The 24,028-nt window shown below is 39.4% G+C and overlaps 1 protein-coding gene across 9 annotated transcripts in view; it reads right to left on the reverse strand.

Annotated features, from left to right (window-relative positions):
- ralgapa1 (Ral GTPase activating protein catalytic subunit alpha 1) overlaps positions 1-24,028 on the reverse strand; it is a 220,530-nt gene that overhangs the window by 9,843 nt on the left and 186,659 nt on the right. For 8 of the 9 annotated variants that reach the window (XM_063049877.1, XM_063049870.1, XM_063049896.1 and 5 more), the window contains one exon: positions 15,765-15,889. In XM_063049877.1, the coding sequence (XP_062905947.1) occupies positions 15,765-15,889 (125 nt within the window). Of the gene's footprint in view, positions 1-15,151; positions 15,182-15,764; positions 15,890-24,028 lie in introns of all 9 variants that reach the window. The other variant, XM_063049902.1, reaches the window with a different exon arrangement.

Raw genomic sequence — 24,028 nt, forward strand, 5'->3', positions numbered from 1 at the left:
CTGAGATTTAAGAAAAAGCTGAGAGTACTGGATAGAGCAAAGGCTATGAGACCAGACAACATTCCAGCTACAGTACTGAAACCTGTGCTCCTAAATTAGCTGTCTCTAGCTAAACTATTTCACTTCACCTTAAAAGAGCCGATCATGAAAAGGAGAAATCTAAACCAGATAACCACTGTCCAATCAGTCCATCCTCAACCATCAAGGTCACACCATTCAAATTGCTATAAAGTGACACTTATTCATTGCTGATCTGCTCACTAATATTGCCGAGTTTGGGTTTCACTTTGATCATTCCACACCAGATCTCATCACAGCCTTTGTTCAAATATAGAACAAAGAGCTGAATACCAGAAGTGAGGCAGAGGTGACTGCTTTCAACATCAAGCAGCATTTGACTGAATGGAACATCAGGGAACCAGGATAAAAATGATCAATGGATATCCAAGAGGAAACACTCAAAGGCTAGGCTCAACAAATGAAGATGGCTGTGGTTGTTGGAGATCAACCATCCCTGCCCCTAGATATCAATATAAACATTGCTCTGGCTTGTGTCCAAGGTCGAACCAATTTCAGCTATTTCATCAATAATCTTCCGTTCCATCATATGGCCAGGACAGGGGCAGACCACTAATGATTTTACAACAGTGAATTCCATTTTCAAACTCTCAGTGCATGAAACTCTCAGAGAATGACTGAGATAACATTTATGCTTGAAGAATTAAGTGAAAAATAACATTTGCACCATATAAGGCAACCATCTCCAGTAAGAGAAATGCATTATTACCATCATTAACATCCATGGGGACTTGGTGGGGTGAGGGTGTAAAAAAAACCAATGACCAGAAACTCAACTGGAACAGCCACAAGTATACTGGCAGATCAGAAGGTGGGTATCCTGTAATGAGTGGCTCACCTTTTGATAGCCCAAGGCTTTTTTCGCTACCCACATGGAAAAGAGACGAGAAGCAGCTGAATTATGGTTCTACAGGAGAATGTTAAAAATATCATGGACCACACACACATCAAATGAAGAAGTTCTCAGAAGAGCCCAAGCAATTCGATCACTCATACCAACAATAAGAGAAAGATAACTCAGATTCTTAGGACACATCATGCGGAATGATGAACTAGAAAAACTCATACTCTCTGGAAAGATTGAGGGGAGCAAACCTAAAGGAAGACCTCGGCTTATGTACATCAAAAGCATAGCCAGGTAGCTACACATCGAGGAAATGGAAGTCATCCAAAAAACGAAGGATGGATCTATATGGAAAACCATGGTCACCAAAGTCTGCATCGGATATGGTACCTAGACAGACAGACAGACATGGCACAAATCAGGAGTGTGATAAAACACTCCCCATTTACCGGGGTGAGTGCAGCTCCAATAACTTTCAAGAACCTTGATGCCAAACAGTTCACCTGACTGGCTCCTCACCAACCATTCCAAACCTTGGTTACTCACTCAGTGTGCTCTGACCTATAAAATGTACTGCAGTTACTCAGTTAGACTACTCTGATTGCACGTCAACCACCAAGCACAAAGATAACATATAAATGGGAACACCATCTGCAAATTCCCTCCAAGTTTTACACCATCCTGATTTGGAGATATATTGCTGCACCTTCCCTGTCAATGCATCTAAATCCTGTAACTCTTTACTCCACTGTACTATGGGAGTATCTTCAACACAAAGGGTTAAGATTGTAGTTCAACACTAACTTCAAGAGCAATAAATGTTCTTAGCAGCAACACCCAGATCCCTACAAATTAACATTGAGGGGAATTTTGATTCAAGCTTCCTTTCACTTTGCCACCCTAATGTTAACAGACCTAGATTAGCTTACCTCACCTCGAAATATGAGATACAGATATTGTAGGGGGGTGGAGATGATGTACTGTGCATAAGTCTTAGGCACGTATATATAGCTAGGGTACCCGAGACTTTTACACAGTACTGTATACGACCCTGGAGAGGAGGGAATGCCCAGAATAAATCAAAGTCTTAAAACTTAGAGATGGGGAAATTGTGCAATCAACTTTGTGGATGTCAAAAATATCAAATACTATTAAAAATCTTAATATAAATTTACCATTACTTAATTGCTTGCAGCCATTGCTTTTCATTATTACTTCCTTAGCAGCACACACAAACCACTGAAGGAACTCAATAGGTCAGGCAGCATCCATGGAGGGAAATGAACAGTTGACATTTTAAGCCAAGACTCTTCATTCGGGCTGGAAAGGAATGGGGCAGAAGCCAGAATAAAACTGGGGGGGAGGGGGGGAGCACAAGATAGCAGGTGATAGGTGAAGGGAAAAGTAGGTGGGTGGGGAAGGTGGGGTGGGGGGGTTTAAAAGGGATGTGAAAGCCAGAAGTTACTGCAAAACAGAGAACAAACTGGATTCCATTGGGGAAACAAAGTTCAGTACTTAGGGTCTAGAGTCACCTTAGACAGTGGCATGAGAGAGGAATTGGGCAAAGTTGGCTGGAAAGGGACACTAGTGGGAAGGACGGCAGAGCAGCAGTGGCTGGAGTTTATGTGAGAAGTGAGGAAGGTGCAAGACAGATATATTTCAAAAGAGAAGAAATTTTCGAATGGAAAAAGGATTGCAACCGTGGCTGACAAGAGAAGTCAAAGCCAAAGATAAAGCAAAGGAGAGGGCATACAAGGACGCAAAAATTAGTGGGAAGACAGAGGATTGGGAAGTTTTTAAAACCTTACAAAAGGAAACTAAGAAGGTCATTAAGAGGGAACAGAAGAACTATGAAAGGAAGCTAGCAAATAATATCAAAGAAGATACTAAAAGCTTTTTCAAATACATAAAGAGTAAAAGACAGGTGAGAGTAGATACAGGACCGATAGAAAATGATGCTGGAGAAATTGTAATGGGAGATAAGGAGATGGCGGAAGAACTGAATGAGTATTTTGTATCAGTCTTCACTGAGGAAGACATCAGCAGTATACCAGATACTCAAGGGTGTCAGGGAAGAGAAGTGTGCACAGTCACAATTACGACAGAGAAAGTACTCAGGAAGCTGAATAGTCTAAGGGTAGATAAATCTCCCGAACCAGATGGAATGCACCCTCGTGTTCTGAAGGAAGTAGCTGTAGAGATTGCAGAGGCATTAGCGATGATCTTTCAAAAGTCAATAGATTCTGGCATGGCTCCAGAGGACTGGAAGATTGCAAATGTCACTCCGCTATTTAAGAAGAGGGCAAGGAAGCAAAAAGGAAATTATAGACCTGTTAGCTTGACATCAGTGGTTGGGAAGTTGTTGGAGTCGATTGTCAAGGATGAGGTTATGGAGTACCTGGAGGTATATGACAAGATAGGCAAAACTCAGCATGGTTTCCTTAAAAGAAAATCCTGCCTGACAAACCTATTGCAATTTTTTGAGGAAATTACAAGTAGGCTAGACAAGGGAGATGCAGTGGATGTTGTGTATTTGGATTTTCAGAAGGCCTTTGACAAGGTGCCGTACATGAGACTGCTAAACAAGAGCCCATGGAATTATGGGAAAGTTACATACGTGGATACAGCATTGGTTGATTGGCAGGAAACAGAGAGTGGGAATAAAGGGATCCTATTCTGGTTGGCTGCCGATTACCAGTGGTGTTCCACAGGGGTCCGTGTTGGGGCCGCTTCTTTTTACGCTATACATCAACAATTTGGATTATGGAATAGATGGCTTTGTGGCTAAGTTTGCTGATGATACAAAGATAGGTGGAGGGGCTGGTAGTACTGAGGAAACAGAGAGTCTGCAGAGAGACTTGGATAGATAGGGAGAATGGGGAAAGAAGTGGAAAATGAAGTACAATGTTGGAAAGTGTATGGTTATGCACTTTGGCAGAAGAAATAAATGGGGAGACTATTATTTAAGTGGGGAGAGAATTCAAAGTTCTGAGATGCAATGGGACTTGAGAGTCCTCGTGCAGGATACCCTTAAGGTTAACCTCCAGGTTGAGTCGGTGTTGAAGACGGCGAATGCAATGTTGGCATTCATTTCTCGAGGAATAAAGTATAGCAGCAGGAATGTGATGTTGAGGCTCTATAAGGCACTCACTTGGAGTACTGTGGGCAGTTTTGGGCTCCTTATTTAAGAAAGGATGTGCTGATGTCGGAGAGGGTTCAGAGAAGATTCACTAGAATGATTCCGGGATTGAGAGGGTTACCATATGAGGAACGTTTGCCCACTCTTGGACTGTACTCCTTGGAGTTTAGAAGAATGAGGGGGGACCTCATAGAAACATTTCGAATGTTGAAAGGCATGGACAGAGTGGATGTGGCAAATTTGTTTCCCATGGTGGGGGAGTCTAGTACGAGAGGGCATGACTTAAGGATTGAAGGGCACCCATTCAGAACAGAAATGCGAAGAAATTTTTTTAGTCAGAGGGTGGTGAATCTGTGTAATTTGTTGTCACGGGTGGCAGTGGAGGCCAAGTCATTGGGTGTATTTAAGGCAGAGATTGATAGGTATTTGAGTAGCCAGGGCATCAAAGGTTATGGTGAGAAGGCAGGGGAGTGGGACTAAATGGGAGAATGGATCAGCTCATGATAAAATATCAGAGCAGACTTGATGGGTCCAATGGCCGACTTCTGCTACTTTGTCTTACGGTCTTATGGATAATAGCTTTGAGTATAATGCATCAAGGTTTGTTGATGATAAAAAGTTGATGCATTACCTGCACAATCCAATATGTGATAAAAATGCTGATGATATATTAAGTGAGTGACTTCTACTATTATTGGAAAAATAGAAAAGCAGACTGATTTTATGCAATGAGAAACTGGTAACTGCTGGTATTCAAGCAACATACATCAAAGTTGCTGGTGAACGCAGCAGGAAACTTTTTATTTCCTGCTCCCCATCTGTAATTTCTTCTGCTCTTCAACTTTTTATTTTATCTCTCACTGCTGGTATTCAGTTAGCTCTTGTACACATATCACAAAAATGTTAACATCAACCTATTTTATCTCTCCCTTCTCTTCATTGAGGGATGTAAATACACCTGAAACAATAATGCACTTGTCTTTTTCCAATTTAATGTACTGCATTCAGTGCTCACATTGGAGAAATCAAACACAGACGAAGTGACTACTTTGTAGAATACCTCCATTCAATTTATAAGAGCATGGTGGATAATTGTCTGCCATATTAATTCTCTATTTCATTTTGACGTCTTGCACTATTTTAACAAAGCTCAACTTATGCTCAAGGGACAGCATTCAATTTGGAATGTTACAAGCCTCAGAATTCAACAATGAATTTAACAATATCAGATATCCAGCCTTTCCAGTTCATTTCAGAATTAGCTAGTGCTGATGGAAGATCAGCTTATTATGTTAACTCTGTTGTCTTCTCTTGCTGGCTGACTTGATGGGTACTTTTAGTATTCTCCTTTATTTCAGATTTTCAGTAAGTGAAATGTTCTGTATCTCAGTTTCAGCATTGCCCCCTCCCCCACTTCCCAATTCACCTCTTCCAGATAGCTGCAATTTACATACCTTCACTGATATTTATATTATTCAATCACTTTTGGTCTCCACCCCACTGTGAACATTCCTTTAATAACCTTTGTACCTTTCTCCTTTCTTTACAACTTAAAACATGCCTGTTTCCTGTGCTCTGAGGAAAAGCCAAACATCTGATTTTCTTTTCTTCTCCCACACAAATGTGGCTGAACTAGCGTGTCTTTCCAGCATTTATACTGTCCTTATCCAACAGTCTGTGGTTAAGAAGGCATATGGTGTATCGGCCTTCATCAATCGTGGAATTGAATTTAGGAGCTGAGAGGTAGTGTTGCAGCTATATAGGACCCTGGTCAGACCCCACTTGGAGTACTGTGCTCAGTTTTGGTCGCCTCACTACAGGAAGGAAGTGGAAACCATAAAAAGGGTGCAGGGGAGGTTTACAAGGATATTGCCTGGATTGGGGAGCAGGCCTTATGAAAAGGGGTAGGCCATTTAGAATGGAGTTGAGGAAAAACTTTTTCACTCAGAGAGTGGTGGATATATGGAATGCTCTGCCCCAGAAATCTGTGGAGGCCAAGTCTCTGAATGCTTTCAAGAAAGAGATGGATAGAGCTCTTAAAGATAGCGGAATCAAAGGTTATGGGGATAAGGCAGGAACTGAATATTGATTGTGGATGATCAGCCACGTTCACAGTGAATGGCGGTGCTGGCTCGAAGGGCCGAATGACCTACTCCTGCACCTATTGTCTAAAACAGGTTGAGTGAACGCTGCCTTTTCTCCTTCGAGCGACGGAGGATGAGAGGTGACCTGATAGAGGTGTATAAGATGATGACAGGCATTGATCGTGTGGATAGTCAGAGGCTTTTTCCCAGGGCTGAAATGGCTGCCACAAGAGGGCACAGGTTTAAGGTGCTTGGGAGTAGGCACAGAGGAGATGTCAGGGGTAAGTTGTTGTTGTTTTTTTACTCAGAGAGTGGTGAGTGCGTGGAATGGGCTACCAGCAACAGTGGTGGAGGCGAATACGATAGGGTCTTTTAAGAGACCTTTGGATAGGTACATGGAGCTTAGAAAAGTAGAGGGCTGTGGGTAACTCTAGGTAATTTCTAAGGTAGGGATATGTTCGGCACAACTTTGTGGGCGGAAGGGCCTGTATTGTGCTGTAGGTTTTCTAAGTTTCTTAGTCCTCAAGATCTTGTACTGCCATCATCCTCAGTTTTAGGTTTTAGATGCAGCCTAACCTAATACACCACCATTACATTTTGCACAGAGAAATTTTTTCCAACTTCACTCTTGAAATGACTAACTATACTTTTAACTTAACTCTATTGTTAAACTCATGAAACTGAAAATAATTTCCTCTTTGTACTTAATTAGCTCCCTTTAAAAAATCTATATTCTAAGAAGTATACAATTTACTGTCATTTTTTGTTACCTTTGTAAAATTCCAACACAAGTTACATCAGTGCCTGATTATAAAATTTGTTCTCCTTTTAATCTGTGGGGGTAATAGTGTAAAAACCAAATGGGCCATATTGAGCTGGTTGTAGTTAGTTGTTCTACAGGTAAGCAGAAAAATGGATAACAGGGAATGGACAATCCATCTCTTAACATTAAGTCTACTTGGAATACAACAATCACCTTAGAACTGGGATCTATGTCACATACAACTTGGGATCAATACACCAGTCATTGGAATTAGGGCCTGTAGACTGGAAGAGAAATTGTTTTTATTGATTGTTAACTCATTGATTTTAAATATTTTGCGATGTGTTAATGTAGTAATCCTTAGTTCTGAAATCTGTTTTTGAGACTACGAGACATAAGAGCAGAATTAAACCATTCAGCCGATTGAGTCTGCTCCATCGTGGCTGCTTTATCATCCCTCTCAACCCCACTCTCCTACCTTCACCTGGTAACCTTGACACACTTACTACTCAAGAATTTATCAACCTCCACAGCTGTCTGTGGAAATAAATTCCACAGATTCGCCACACTTTGGCTAAAGAAATTCCTCCTCAGCTCTGTTCCAAAAGGGACATCCTTGTATTCTGAGGCTGTACCCTCTGGCCCTAGACTTCCCTGTTATAGGAAACATCCTCTCCACTTCATCCTTTCAGGCCTTTCAATATTTGATAGGTTTCAGAGAGATGTTCCCTCATCCTTCTGAACTCCAGCAAGTACAGGCCCAGAGCTCTCTGATATACCCCCCCGCCCCCAAACCTCAGGGTGACTTCTATCACATTATGATCATTGCTCCATTTGGGATCTTTTACCTTAGGGTCCCTAACCAAATCTGGTTCATTACACACATACCCAATCCAGACTTGCCTTTCCACTCGTGGGCTCAACCACAAGCTGCTTTATAAAGCCAACTCATAGGCATTCTACAAATTTCTTCTCTTGGGATCCAGCATCTACCTGATTTTGCCCAATCTACCTGCATATTGAAACCCCTTATGACTATTGTGACATTTCTAGCTCCTATTATAACTTGTACTCCACATCCTTGATAATGTTCAGAGACCTGAATACAACTCCTGACAGGGTACTTTTACCTTTGTAGTTTCTTAACTCTATTCTGTATCTTCTGATCCTATTTCACTGCTTTCTAAGGATATAATTTCATTTTATTTTTAACCAGCAAACCCCCTCCGCCTACTGGTCTGTCCTTTCGATACAATGCGCATCCTTGGATGTCAAGCTCCCAACTGTGATCTTTCAGCAGTGACAATTTCCTATAAGATCATCTGCCTGATTCTGTATATTGTGTGCATTCAAAGACAGCACTTTCAGTTCTGTATTCTTCATCCTTTTTGGCTTTGCCTCCATTTTACCACAAATTGAATTCTTATTCCTTTCCAAATGTTTTTATTTTTTATTTATTCAGGAGACTTTCCTAAATGTTCCTACCATTTACTTTATCCTCACTTTTCCAATCTATTGAAACCACGCTCCCCATAATTTAATTTAAAGACACACTTCAATCTTTCCCACTGACTGCAATTTTGCCCTACCAACCACCTACTCTTCCTCACAGTCCCACTACATGCTGCAACTATTTGGATGTCAACTGCCCCATCCTCTGTCAAATCACGCTAGTTTCCATTCTCATGCTAAACTTTTTTATAATATATATTCTAATTAACTTGACAATGTTTTTAAACTCTTTCCAAACACATTTCTCTGAAAGAAGCTTAGCCTCCAGCTTCACCTCCTTTTTAAGGCTATTCTGGACCAAGATATCAGAAGTATGGTGCCTGACCTCACTGAAGAATTACCAGATAAAATAACGTCATCCTGATCAACCTCATCTAATTTTGCTCAGTGCAGAGATAGCAGACTAGTTCCAGTTCAATTTCACCTGACATGCGTTTTCTCTCTCCCTTTCCCCATGACAGTACCCGTTTTATAATCTTGTAAAATACAATGAGATTCTTCGGCTGAGGGGTCTAGAGTAGGAGTCACAACACTAACTTGATTTGAAAAGGTACTAAATATTTGGAATTTTCTGCCTCAGAAGGTTGCCCGTAGATTCACAATTGATGATATATTCAAGGTAGAATAATAGAATTATATCCTAATCTCAACCATCCCTTTACATATGATTACAACCTTCAACTATAGGTAGTAAACTTAAGTAAAAAGGCAAAAAAAAAAATATCAGCTGTCAAACATTAAGAATTTTGAATTGTTTAAAGAAGGTAGGAAAAACTTTCACAAATTAGTTAAAATTCAGCCATTTCTCTTCCCTGCAAGGATGAAAATCAGTGACACATGATGTATGCCAGAAAATAGCAACATTTCATAAAATTTATTGCTATCAAATTATCTCAACTCATCAATAAGTCAATACAAGTGTATTTGCAGAGTGATCACAAAAGGGAAAGAAATTTTTAAATAAAGAAACAAATTGACTAAGAATCACTAAAGATTTAAAGATCAAAATTAAAAATCTCACTTTTTTGCATTTTATTTCCAACAATAAAATTAAACGACTAGAAATAAAGTTACATGGAGTAATTTTTAAAGCATATTTTGTGTACTACTGCAAAAATGATCTTGAAAAGATTGTACCACTTGGTTTGATATGTTCAAGCCACCAAAGCACAAAATATATATTTCAAATCTGTTAACTATTTCAGCTACTGAAAACTTTAAAAGTGATCCGTTGATAGATTAGTTATATACAAACTCTGATAAGTCACCAAATTTTACTTGAGCAACAGAGCCCCTAGTATGGTCTGCACCAATTAACCCCTGATAGGTTGGAGTCAGTAAAATCAACTTCATTGTCCTTGAATGGGAGGCAAGAGAAAGAAAAATAACAAGAAACTCTCATTCCGAATTCCTAATCCGAATTTCTAACTCTTGGCATGTTAGTAGAGCATGCAATTGGGCCAGGATAAAATTATTCCTTGCAATTGTAATCTGACAGCTAGAAACATTCTTGCTATTCACAATCAAGACCAACACATTTCAAATTACTGTTTTATACAAATATACAGAGAGGGGAATTGGTGCCAGCATCAGTGGAACATCAATAGAAGCTACTGACTTCAAGGTAGAATTCAGAACATGGCAGGGAAAAATATTGAGAATTTGGCTCTACCCCCATCATGCAATTCCTCTTTCAGTCACACCCTAGAGCTGACACTGAAATTGACTGCATTATATTTTCAAAGATATTATCCAGGGTGGAAGGAAGATATGAGATTTAATAATTTAAAAAATGGAAGCTAATCATTCAAGAGTGTCATGGCTCTGAATTTTCTGATCTAGTACTAACCACCTAACTGTACTTGAACCAATGATTGACTATTTCCTTTGAATAAAAGTTAAAATAACCCTTTTCAATTTTCTGTTAAACATGCTGCACAGCATTCATTTAAAGAAAAAAACTGACAAATATTGGAAATGATAGTATGATTTCAAACAAGATGTTCGCTTTTAAACTCCAGTTACTAGATACACAATTATATTGAAATCATGATAGCAGCCTTTGATTAGTTCTTCATGGTAATCATTCCAAATTGGCAAATAAACAATATAGTTTCAGTGCACTCCTTTACATCCTTGTCAACTGTGACCCTTTTGCAAATGGGCTAAATTGTGTATCTGACTCTACATTGAAGGGAAAGGAGAATTTTAATGATATTTTGCAGCTTTACAAGAAGCAATACAAAAAATTATAAAATAAGTTGAGTAATATTGAGCATTTACAGTATTTTGGTTATCCCACTAATTATAAAAAAAGCAGAAGTGTCTTCAGATCAATAATATTTCTGTCAGTGATGAAAGTCAGAGTTTGCAACAAGTCCTCAATGAAAACATTTATAATTTTCTTTTTTAAAAAAAAGTGTAGCTTAACACTTTATGCTTGTATTAACCTGTAGTTTGTCCTTTAGAAAATTAAAGGCAATTTTAAATATTTTTGAATCCATTAAAAGAAAGCATAATTGCTGCATTGAATTTTAGTTGGGTAGAAGTATAGTTCTAACTTAATAGTCAAACTACTATAGATTGGCTCACTTTCCATGGCAATTAATAATTTATCAGGAAAATAGATGTCAGGGAAAGTACTGAAAGGCAAAATCAGAAAAACAGGTACGATGTGTCAGATAGCTTGAAGTGTGTATATTTTAATGCTAGGAGTATTATAGGCAAAGGTGATTAACTTGGAGCATGGATCAGTATGTGGAACTACGATGTTGCGGCCATTACAGAGTCTTGGCTGAGAGAGGGGCAGGAATGAGTGATTAACATACCAGGTTTTCGGAGTTTTAGATAAGATACGAGACGGAGGTAAAGTTGGGGGTGGTGGGGCGGGAAGAGCTGTATGACTAATCAGGGACTATATCACAGCTGCACAGAATGGAGACCTAACGGAGGGTTTAGACACCGAATCCATTTGGGTAGAACAGGAATAGGAACGGTGCAATCACACTGATGGGATTGTAATACAGACCTTCCCCCCTCCCCCCCCCCATGGTCACCGGGACATTGAGAAACAAATATGTAAACAGATTAAGGAACTGTGTAAAATTAATAGGGTTGCTGTCATGGGGGATTTCAACTTCCCTTATATAAATGAAAACTTCTTAGTGCAAGGGGATTAGATGGGACAAAATTTGTTAAGTGTATCCAGGAGGGTTTCTTAAAATCAGTATCTAGATGGTCCAATGAAAGGAGGGTCTGTATTGGACTTGGTGTTGGGTAATGAGCCTGGCCAGGTGACTGACCATTCAGTGGGTGAGCAGTTAGGGAAGAGTGACCACAACTCCTTAACTTCCAGGATAGCTATAGATAAGGATAGATGCTTGTAGGAGAGTCTTAAATTGGAGATGGACAAATTTCAAGGGCATTAGGCAGGAACTAAGAAGAGTTTAATGAGAACACCATTTTTTCTGGCGAGTCCACATCAGTCATGTGGAGGGTGTTTAAAGATCAATTGCACGGTGTACAGGAAAAGTATGTTCCTGTTAGAAGGGAAGGCAGGGATGGAAAGATAAGAGAACCTTGGACGTCCAGAGGTACTGATTTAGTCAAGAAGAAAAAGGAAAAGTACGTAAAGCTTCAAAAGTTAGGATCAAACAAAGCACATGAGGATTATAAAGAAGCCAGAAAAGAACTAAGGGGGAATTAGAAAAGTCGGAGAGGCCATGAAAAGTCTTTGGCAAGTAGGATTAAGGAAAACACCAAGGCATTCTATACATAGCCAGCTGGTGGCATAGTGGTAGCGAAGGTTCCTGAGTTCGAATCCATCCGGCTCCCTTGCATGCTTTCGTGCAACTCGGCCTTGTAAAAATGAGAAAGCCTGCTAAAAAAAAACGCTATGTTGGCGTCCCGATGACTCCACTTGGAGTTAAGGGCAAAAAAAAATTCTATACATAAATTAAGAGCAAGAGGATAACTAGGGAGAGGGCAGGACCACTCAAGGATAAAGAGGAGGACATTTGTTTGGATGTGTAGAATGTGAGTGAGGTACCTAATGAGTCCTTTGCTTCACTATTTACAAAGGAAAAGGACAGAGGACCAGGAGATCAGCGCTATGTGCATAAATATGTCAAGGAGGAGGAAGTGTTGGGGCTCCTAGTGAATATTAAAGTGCAGATGGGGTTTACGGGACCTTGAGCAGTATCTTCGTGTCCTCTCTAGGCACAGACAAGATCCCGGAGGACTGGCTAGTAGCTAATGTTGTTACCTCTATTTAAAAAAGAGAACAAGGGAACATCCTGGAAACTATAGGCCTGTGAGTCTCACATCAGTTGTAGGGAAATTACTGGAGAAAATTCTTAGGGATAGGATATATGAGCATTTGGAAACCCACTGCCTAATTAGGGAGAGCCAGCGTGGCTTTGTGCGGGGCAAGTCGTGTCTTATCAACTTGAATGAGTTTTTTGACAAGGTGCCAAGAGAGATTGATGAAGGTAGAGCTGTGGACGTTGTCAACATGGACTTTAGTAAGGCCATTGACAAAGTCCCTCTTGGGAGGCTAATCCAGAAAATTAGGATGCATGAGGTCCTCGGCAAATTGACTGCTTGGATTCAGAACTGGCTTGCACATAGAAGACAAAGGGCAGTGGTTGAAGGGACTTATTTGAGCTGGAGGTCTATAATTAGCAGAGCTTTGCAGAGATCTCTTCTGTTTGTGATGTATATATATGACCTGGATGAAAATGCAGATGAGTGTTAGTAAGTTTGCAGATGATACCAAGACGGTGACACCGTGGATAATGTAGAAGACTGGCAAAGACATAAATCAATTGCAGGTATGGGCAGAGAAATGGCAGATGGAGGATAACCCAGATAAATGTGAGGTGTTGCACTTTGGTAGGGAAAATGCAAGGAGACAGTACATCGTTATGGGCAAGACCCTTAACAGTGTTGCTGATCAGAGAGATCTTGGGGTCCAAGTTAATTCTCCATGAAAGTGGCTACACAGGCCGATAGGTTAAGAAATCTTACCAAATGCTTGCTTTTATTAGTCGAGGCATTGAATTTAAAAGCCAGATGTTATGTTGCAACTTTATAAAACTCTGGTTAGGCAGCCTGGAATTTTGCATACAGTTCAGGTCTTCCCGCTATAGGAAGGACCTTCAGGCTTTTTAGAGGGTGCAAAAGAGGTTTACCAGGATGCAGCCTGGTTGAGAGGGCATGTGCTATCATGAAAGTCTGTACAAACTTGGGTTGTTTTCTTTGGAGCAGAGGAGGCCAAGGGAGATCTGATAAAGGTTTATAAGATTATGAAAGGTATAGATAGGGTAATCAGGGAGTATCTGTTCCCCAGGGTAGAAATGTCTAATACCAGAAGGCACGCATTGAAGATGAGAGGGGCGAGATTCAAAAGGGATGTGAGGGGTAAGTTTTTTTTACTCAGCATTCTGGATGCCTGAAATGTGCTGCCTGGAATGGTGGTAGAGGCAAATACATCAGAGGCTTTTAGGAGATGTTTAGAACGTGAACTTGAGGAAGACAGAGGGATATGGACATTGTACAGGTAAGAGGGATTAGTTTTCTGGGGTTTAAAAAAAAATTAATTTTTAGCTGGTTTGGCACAACACTGTGGGCCGAAGGACCTGTTCCTGTGCTGGACTGTTCTAGGTTTCATGTTCTAATTAGACAATATAACAATTATCAAACTAGCCTCAACTCACGTTTTCTAACCAATGTTAAAATGAAAAGTGTTTCATTTTGAAGTGAGTATAAGTATATAGTTCACCAATATGATTATGCAACTTTGTAACCACGTGATTAAAAAAAAACTGTATTCTGAATGGTTCCTCATTCACGTTTACATTGATTTCAAAACCTTTTAAGGAATAGCTGCTTTTACTTTAAAAAGTATAAATAAAAGACACAAGTGAGGTATTTTCTTATTATGGCCAATGAAATAAAGTACAGTTGTGTTTCCCCAAAGTTCCTTTGCCTATTAACCTGAAAATGATTTTTGTATTTCAATGAAATAAGAACTTTCAATATTTTCACCTTTGTATTTTTATTATAAAGGTGTATATGTTATTAAACACAATATAGAAACTTCGGAAAAATTACAATTTGTGAGAGCTAACTTAATTGAAGATGTGTTTGTTAGCTCAGTGGATGCTAGATTTAGGTGATTTTAATCAATGATTAACAATTTCTCCATATAATCAAGTTCAACAACTTGAAGAAACCACAATTCATCAAATTTAATTAAGAAAATAAACTGAGAACAAAGGAGGAAGCAATTGATTTTTTTTAATATATAATCAGAGCTGTTGAAAAAGATGGTAAGATATTCAACTTAAACATTGTTCCAGTTACAAACCTCATCCCAGATTTTATAGCAACTAAAACTTAATTTACATGTTGCATACTTACTGCTGACATTAGAGCCAAACAGTACATACTGTACATACATTAATGCTACTGCTTCTGGTTCATGCAAGAGGGAAATAAAAGAAGAGAGGTGTTATTTATCCGTATCAGCCTGGCTTATTAAATATATTTCAACGTTGAAAGGTTAGTTTGACGTGCAGGCCTGGTTAGTAAACTATAGTTGAAGGTAGTATTTAAAGCACGTGGGATTTTAGTGTGAAGAAAGCATCAAGAGGATTGATTTAAACTGTTAAGTGTTTAGTGCTCTGGTAAGAAGTCACCTGAATGTAAGCTCTCTCACTGAATCTTACCTTGGACTTACAGAACTGACAATTAATGATCTAAAGGGGAAAATAAAACAATGAAAATAATCACTTTGATACAACGTTGATTTGCACAGTTCAGGAAAGCTCTGAGTTTGCCATTTCTACAAATAACAAAATAGGTTGAAAAGGCTGTTTAATATCAATACAACCAGAAAGCCAGTATAATTTATGAAGGACCACCACGGAATAAATCTTAATTCGTACTGTTTAAAAAAGGTCTGTTATGTATTTTGCACTATAACACGAGCTACAATTTTTAAACAATATTTTAAAGGGTATATTTGAATCTTACTCATCCAGTTTAAAATAAAATGAAATCCTTTTGAAAAATGAAAAAGAAGTATTTTTTCAGAAAGAACAATTTCTCTTGCCTACGAAAGTCCAGACATACATTGTTTTACAAATCCATAATAAACTCTAGATACCAATCTAGTTGTTAGTTATTGTAGACTCAATACAATTTAATTAAAAAAGTGCTTGAAATTAAAGTATCAATATTATGTTTAGTAATCAAATGCTACAGATTGAATATATAACTCCAACTAATATTCAACTGTTATGGATATTTAATAATGAATTCAAAAATATTTGCTGTTACCTGAATCAGATGGTAAATGATGGCAAGGAGCCGGACAGAAGACTTGCGCAGCAAAATCCTCGAAAGTAGTTGGTTCTTGGTGGTGTTGTACAATTGTTTCCAGATATCGAGCTCGTTCCTCATAGCTGATATTCAAATTAAGTATAAACAACCGAATTAAACTAACCAACTTCAAATAATCCTATGGTAGTTAAGTAAATATTGCAACCATTCATGTCAACAGGAAAAATAATTATTTTGACCATAAAAAATTGTTTGGAAAGTATCTTAGCTTGGAACCACAATGGAGTTGTAATGCAATTTATGAAATTAAATAAATGCAGGAGAAAATTCAGATTTCCATCTCTGAATTTTAATTTTTTAAATGAAATAGCATGTGTACATAGGGCAAAGATTTATCTGCATCTGCTGGCAATATATTTCAACCTCTACTAAAGAAAGTGGATACACTTTTGTTGAGATTTCCAGCTCTCCTACTAACTGTCACAGGTTTTCTAGTTCTCACAGTTATATAACTAATGAGTCTACAGTTAAGATTAAATATTACTTGATAATAAAATTCTAAAAAAAAGGCTACAAGCAGCTCTATGAAGAAAATTACTATCAAAAGAAATTTTACTTTACTCTGATTAATAAAAATAACACTATTCGGCTTTCTGTTTTCCTTTTCATTACCTTCATGTATTTATATATGGAATGATCTGACTGGGCAACACACAAACAAAACCTTTTCAATGCATCTTGGAGCAGGTGACAAAAATATACCAATTCAATACAACCCCCAAAGCAACCCACCTGATGAGAACAGATTTTCTAGGATCATAAACAGCATATTGCTCTATCATTTCTTTAAACATCTGTCAGCTTAAAAAGCTAATAAATATCAGGCAAAAACTTGTATCAATCACGAATACAGAAAATGATGATATATCACATCTGTCCAAACCAGGATTACAGTAAAGAACATGCTTCAGCTACTGTTTACACTGGAATCAATTAAAGAATGAGTTTAAATGAAATTACAACAAGCAACAGTAGATATGTTTCATGAAACTACTGAGAGAGAGCTATAGAGCAAACATGTCATTTAGCCCACTATGCCCATGCTGACCTTCTTGCTACTTTCCATAATCCCATTTGCCTGCATCAAAACTATATCCAACCAAGTCTTGCCTATTTACTGTGAGTACTCAGACAGGACTGATGTCTAGTGAGGCTCTATGGGTAGAACTGAGGAATAAGAAAGATATGGCCACACTAACAGTCTGCAGGATTTAGAGGAGCAAATTTGTGGAGAGATCATAAGCTGTTACAAGAAACACAGAGATGTGATAGCAGGTGACTTTAACCTTCCACATATGACTAGGACTCCAATACTACAAAAGGGCTTGATGGGAAAGAGTTGTCAAATGTGTTTAGGGAAGTTTCCTTAATCAGTACATAGAAGTCCAAACTATGGAGTGTGATACTAGATCTCCTCTTAGGAAATGAGACAGGGCAGGTGACAGAAATTTGTGATGGAGAACTTTTTGCATCCAGTGGTCATAATGCCATTAGTTTCAAAGTAAATATGCAAAAAGATAGGCCTGGTCCCCGGAAGATTTTCTCAATTGGAGAAAGGCCAATTCTGATGGTATCATAAAGGATCTGGCAAATCTGGATTGGGCTCGGTTGTTTTCTGGCAAAGCTGTACTTGGTAAGTGGGAGGCCTTCAAAAGTTAAATTTTGAAGAGTACAGAGTTTGCATGTTCCTGTCAGAATAAAAGGCAAGGATAATAGGTTCAGGGAACCTTGGTGTTTGAGAGATATTGAGGCCCTTGTTAAGAAAAAGGAGGTGCCTAGCAGGTAGGAACAAATTAAGTACTTGAGTAGTACAAGAAATGCAAGAGAATGTTTCAGAAAGAAATCAGGAGGGCTAAAAGGTGGCACAAGGTTGCTCTAACAGTCAAGGTGAAGGAGAATCCTTGGGGCTTCTACAGGTATAGTAACAGCAAAAGAATAGCAAGGGATAAAATTGGTCTTCTGGGAGATCAGAGTGGTAAACTGTGTGGAGCTGAAAATGCACTTTTTGCATATGTATTTACTCAGGAGAGACAGAGTCTATAGAAGTAAGGCAAAGGAGCAGTGAGGTCATGGACCCTATACAGATTACAGGTTTGCTGCCTTGAGGCAAATTAGGATGGATAAATCCCAGGCCCTGACAAAGTGTTCCCTCGGACACCATGGGAGGCTAGTGCAGAAATTGCAGGGACACTAGAAGAGACGTTCAAAACACCCTCGGCCACAGATAAGGTGCCGGAGGGTAGCTAACATTGCTCCGTTGTTTAAGAAAGGCTCAAAGAATAAACTAGGGAATTAAAGGCCAGTGAACCTGACATCAGTAATAGGAAAGTTATTGGAAAGTATTATAAGGGACGGGGTATATAAGTATTTGGATAGAGGATTGATCAGGGATAATCAACATGGCTTTTTGCATAGTAGGTCATGTCTAACCGAGCTTTTAGAGTTTTGAGGAAATCACTGGAAAGGTTGATGAAGACAAGGCAGTGGATGTTGTCTACATGGACTTTCACAAGGTCCCACATGGGAGGTTGGTCAAAAATGTTTAGTCACTGGCATTCAGGATCAGATAGTAAATTGGAAGATACTGGCTTCGCAGGAGAAGCCAGAGAGTGGTAGTATATGATAAATGAGCGAGATTCTGTTGATGCTGGAAATGCAGAGCAAGACACACAAAATGCTGAAGGAACTCAGCAGGTAAGGGAACATCCATGGAAATGGATAGACCGTCAATGTTTCAGGCCAAGACCTTTCTTCAGGACTGGAAAGCAAGGGGAAAAGACTACAGAATAAAAAGGTGAGGGGAGGGGAATGAGGACCAGTGAGAAGATGATAGGTGAAGCCAGGTGGATGGGAAAGGTAAAGGGTTGGAGAAGAAGAAATCTAATAGGAGAGGAGGGTGGACCTTGGGAGAAAGAGAAGTTGGAGGGCCACTAGGAGGTGATATGCAGGTGAAAAGAGGCAAGAAGCCAGAGTGAGGAATAGAAGGAGAGAAGCAGGAGATAATTTTTCTTTTAGATAGGAGAAATGGATATTCATGCCATCAGGTTGGAGGCTACCTAAAATATTAGGTGTTGCTTTTCCACCCTGAGAGTGGCCTCATCATGGCAAAAGAGGTTTTGATGAACTGACATGTTAGAATGGGAATGGGAATAGTAATTAAAATGTTTAGCCACTGAGAAATTACACTTTTGTAGGATGGACAAGAGGTGCTCGACAAAGCCGTCCCTCAATTTACGTCGGGTTTCACCAACGCAGTGGCTGCACCAGGAGCTCCAAATACAATAGATGATACCAATGGATTTGCAGTTGAAGTGTTGCCTCACTTGGAAGGACTGTTTGGAGCCATGAAGGTAAAGGAGGAGGTGGTAAATGGGCAAGTGTAGCATATCTGTAACTTGCAGGGATATGTGTCAGGAGGGAAAATAGTTGGCAGGGACGAATGGACAAGGGAATCATGGAGGGAGTGATCCCTGCAGAAAGTGAGGGAGGAGCTACGTTTAGTGGAAGAATCCTAATGAAGAAAAAGAAAGTTGTGGAGAATGATGCGTTTGATGTGGAAGCTTGTGGGGAGGTAGGTGAGGACAAGAGGAATATCTCTGTAAAGGTGGTGGGAAGATGGAGTGAGGGCAGAAGTCTGGGAAGTGGAGGAGATTCAAGTGAGGGCAGCATCAATGGTGGAGAAAAGGAAACTCCATTCTTTGAAGGAGGACATTTCATGTCCTGGAAAGGAACGCCTCAAACAAGGATAGAGTTCTTGTTCTTACCGACCACCCTAAGTCTCCGCATCCAACACATCATACTCTGCAACTTCCACCGTCTTCAACGGCATCCTACAAACAAACACATTTTACCTCCCTCCTCCCACTCTCTGCTTTTCATAGGGATTGATTCTTCCGTGATTGTCTTGTTCATTTGTCCTCCCCACTAATTTCCCTTCTGGCACATGTCCACGCAAATGACAGATACACTACACTTGCCCATTTACCTCCATACAGGGCCCCAAACAATCCTTCCAGGTGAGGCAACATTTCACCTACAAATCTATTGGGGTCGTCTATTGTATCTGGTGTTCCTGATTTGGCCTCTTCTACATTGATGAGACCCAGTGTAAATTAGCAGACTGATTTGTTGAGCGCCTCCAGACTGGTTGCCAGAAGAGGAATTTCCTGGTGGCCAAACATTTTAATTTCCATTTCGACACGTTGGACCATTAAGGCCACTGTCAGGGTATGAGGAGCAACATATCATATTCCATCTAAGTAGCCTGCAACCTGATAGCATGAACATCCAATTCTCCTTCTGGTAAAAAAAAATCCCTCCCCCTATTCTCTTCTTGTATTCCCCACTCTGGCCGCTAATATCTTCGCCTCACCTGCCTAATACCTCCCCCTGGAGCCTCTCCTTCCCTTTCTCCCATGGTCCACTCTCCTCACCTACCAAATTCCTTCTTCTCCAGCCCTTTACCTTTCCAACCAACCTGCCTTCACCTATCAACTTCTAGCTGATCCTCCTTACCCAGCTCCCCACCTTTTTATTCTGGCATCTTCCTCCTTTCTTTCCAATCCTGAAGATGGGTCTTAGCTGGAAACATTGACTATTTATTCAGTTCCAAAAATGCTGCCTGACCTGCAGACATCCCCCAGCATTTTGTATGGGTTGCAGTGGTAACAGTTAGTTGCCTCTGATTGGATGCCTGTGACTTTAATTGTGTGCCACAGGGATCACTGGGTCCATTGTTGTCTGTCATCTATATCAACAATCCCGATGATAATATGATAAATTCAATTAGCAAATTTGCAGATGACACCAAGACTGGGGGTATACTGGACAGTGAAGACCATCAAAGCTTGTTGTGGGATCTGGACCAGCTGGATAAATGAGCTGCAATAGAGCAAATGCAAGTTAATGCAGACAAATGTGAGATGTTGTACTTTGGGAGGACTAATTAGGGTAGGTCTTACATGATGAGCACGAAGGCAATGACGACTGTGGTAGAACAGAGGGATCTGGGAATGTAGATCCATAATTTCCTGAAAGTGGTGTCACAGGTTAGATAAGATCTTAAAAGATACATTCATAGATCAATGTATTGAGTTCAGGAGTTGGGAGGTTATGTTGAAATCATATAAGACGTTTGTGAGGAGTAATTTGGAGTATTGTGTCCAGGTTTGGTCACCCTTCTACAGGAAAGATGTAAATAAGATTGAAAGAGTGCAGAGAAAATTTACAAGGATGTTGCTCGCACTTGAGGATCCATGTTATAGGAAAAGGCTGAATAGGTTCAGACTATATTCCCTAGTACATAGAAGATTGAGGGGAGGTTTAATACACACAAACAAAATTATGAGGGGTATAGAAAGGTAAATGCAAGCGAGCTTTTTCCAGTGAGTGTGGGTGAGACTACAACTAGAGGTCATGGGTGAAGGGTGAACTGTTTAAGGGGAACTTCTACACTCAGAGGGTGGTGAGAGAGTGGAATGAGCTGCCAGCACAAGTGGTGAATGTGGGTTCAATTTCAACATTCAGGAGGAATTTGCATAGGTACGTGAATGGGAGTTGTATGGAGGGTTATGGTAGGGGTACAGGTTAATGGGGCTAGACTGATTAAAGGAGCAGCATGAGGCTGAAGGCTCTATTTCTGTACTGTAGTGTTCTATGACTCTATGAATAATCTATATTCCTATGTGAAAACTCTTCAATGACGAAGTGCTCAAAGTTACAAAATTTAATTAAATAGTAAACATGAACAGAGCCTTTCTGCAAATTGCTATTTGGCTAAAACATCAATGAAAGGGAACATAAATTGCAGGCAGCTGAAGCCATCAAATGCTAAATAAAATTCCAGAACAAATTATTTTAATCTCGGAATAAATTATATAGCAATAATGCTGAAAAATAAGCGATGCATTCTATCTAAATAAAGAGAACCCATTCACAAATGCTGTTATCTTTGAAAAGATTCATTTTTCTAAATTGAAGTAGAACCAATAAAAGTATATAAGGGCAAGGATGTAATGCTGAGGCTTTATAAGGCATTGGTCAGAATGCACTTAGAACAGTTTTGGGCCAATAAAAGATATGCTGGCATTGGGGAAGGTCCAGAGGAGGTTCACGCAAAAGATTCCGGGAATGAAAGGGTAAATGTATGAGGAGCATGTGATGGCTCTGGGCCAGTATTTACTCTAGTTTAGAAGAACGAGAGAGGATCTCATTGAAACCTGTCGAATATTGAAACACCTAGATAGAATGGATGTAGGGAGGTTATTTCTTATAGTGGGTGAGTAACAGAATAGAGGGTACAGCCTCAGAATGGAGGGACATCCATTTAGAACAGAGATGAGGAGGAATTTCTTTAGCCAAAAGTTAATGAAGCTGCCACAGGCTGCTGTGGAGGCCAAATCATTAAGTATATTTAAATTGGAGGTTGATAGGTTCTTGATTAGCCAGCAGGAGAAAGGTTATGAGGAGAAGGCAGGAGAATGGGGTCAAGAGGGATAATAAATCAGCCAGGGAGAGAAGAATTGACAGGCTGAATGGCCTCATTCTGCTCCTATGTCTTATGGTCTTATGTTTTAAAAGTGATGTCCCTTCAACTCTACCCCTTCTGAAATTATAGGCGTTAAAAACAGCAAGTTAAACATTATTGGAATAATTTATACTGTAGATATGCAAAGATGTTCATACTACTATACCAGAATTCTCTGAGAAGGATGTCAAAAGAAATAATATTGAATCTCCAAATGGTAAAATATACACATTTAAAATATTTATATATTTGTAATATAGGTGCTAACTGTTATTTAAATGGCACAAATATTAAAATAAATGGCTGTTTCAAATATAATTACAACTTGTGGTTTTGTTTGATATCTACAGGCAAACTCTTTCTAAACAAATTAAGTTGCAAGCAGTGAAATACAGTCTTTAATTACTATTGCCATTTCTTCTATCTGAAGCATTTAGAATTATGAAAGACCAAGCTGGGCTACACTGTATGAAGATTCATTTCCTTTTATTACTGAGTATGCAGTTCATGGGTAGATAATGCAGAACGTGAGGTTATGGATGCTACTGAACATTAATTCTTTAATATAACTCATCACAGTAGTCAAAGTATAACTTCAGCACCATCACAGAACACATAAATTGTTGAATCTCAGTATTTACCATATTTGATAGAATGAGATCTGTGATTTAGCAAAAAAAGGTAACTATATTAACCAAGATAGTTAAAATACAACACAGTCTGGTTATAATGTGGGTTAATTAAGAATTAGGCAGAACACCCGGTACTACTTTAACATAATTTGTGAGTTGCCTGATGACCAGAAATATATGACAGACACTAAAGCACTGCAGTCACAGACTGTTAATAGTTGGCGAAGTCAGCTTAAAGGAGTACTGTGTATGATTTCTTTCAAATATGGCAGTTGCCTTAGTAAACTGCATCACCTTCCAAGGAGACTTGATATAGTGGATGTGCAGAACATGTTTTCTCTTGTGGGAGAATAGAGAACTAGGGGTCATTGTTTAAAGATAGAGGTTTGACCATTTAAGCCAGACACGTGATGACGTTTTCTCAAAAAATCATGAAATTATGGAATTCTCATCAAAAGATGGTGAAAAGAGAGTATTTGAATTTTTTAAGATTGAGGTAGATAGATTTTTAAAAATATAAGTACACAGTTGTTTTGCTACAGGAAATGCTACCGAGCTATTTAACAATCAGGACAAATTAAACAAAACCGTTTAAGCAACAAAATAGCATATTCATACTTCAAAGTTCACACAATCCACATCACTAGAGATCAACTAATAATGAAAATGCATGTTTTCAAGTGATGCAGCAACTCTAAGTAGTGAGCTGTCAGCTATCACACTATTTGATTTTTTTTTTGCATAAGTTCATTCATTCGTCATGAGCCATGCCGTATGACACAGGTGATCATGGTCTTTCCATGACCATGATTGTTCTTGGCAAATTTTTCTACACGAGTGCTTTGCCTTCTTCTAGGCAGTGTCTTTACAAGACACCACGGTGACCCCAGCCATGACCAATGCTCTTCAGAGATTGCCAGCCTGGTGTCAGTGGTCGGGTAACCAAGAGTTGTGATAGGCACCAGCTGCTCATATGACCATCCACCACCACCTGCTCTCATGGCTTCATATGACCTGCTCCACCTTGCCCAAAGGTGACCTGT

Source organism: Mobula hypostoma, chromosome 1 (genome assembly GCF_963921235.1).
Source record: "Mobula hypostoma chromosome 1, sMobHyp1.1, whole genome shotgun sequence".
NCBI classification, from domain to species: Eukaryota; Metazoa; Chordata; class Chondrichthyes; order Myliobatiformes; family Myliobatidae; genus Mobula; species Mobula hypostoma.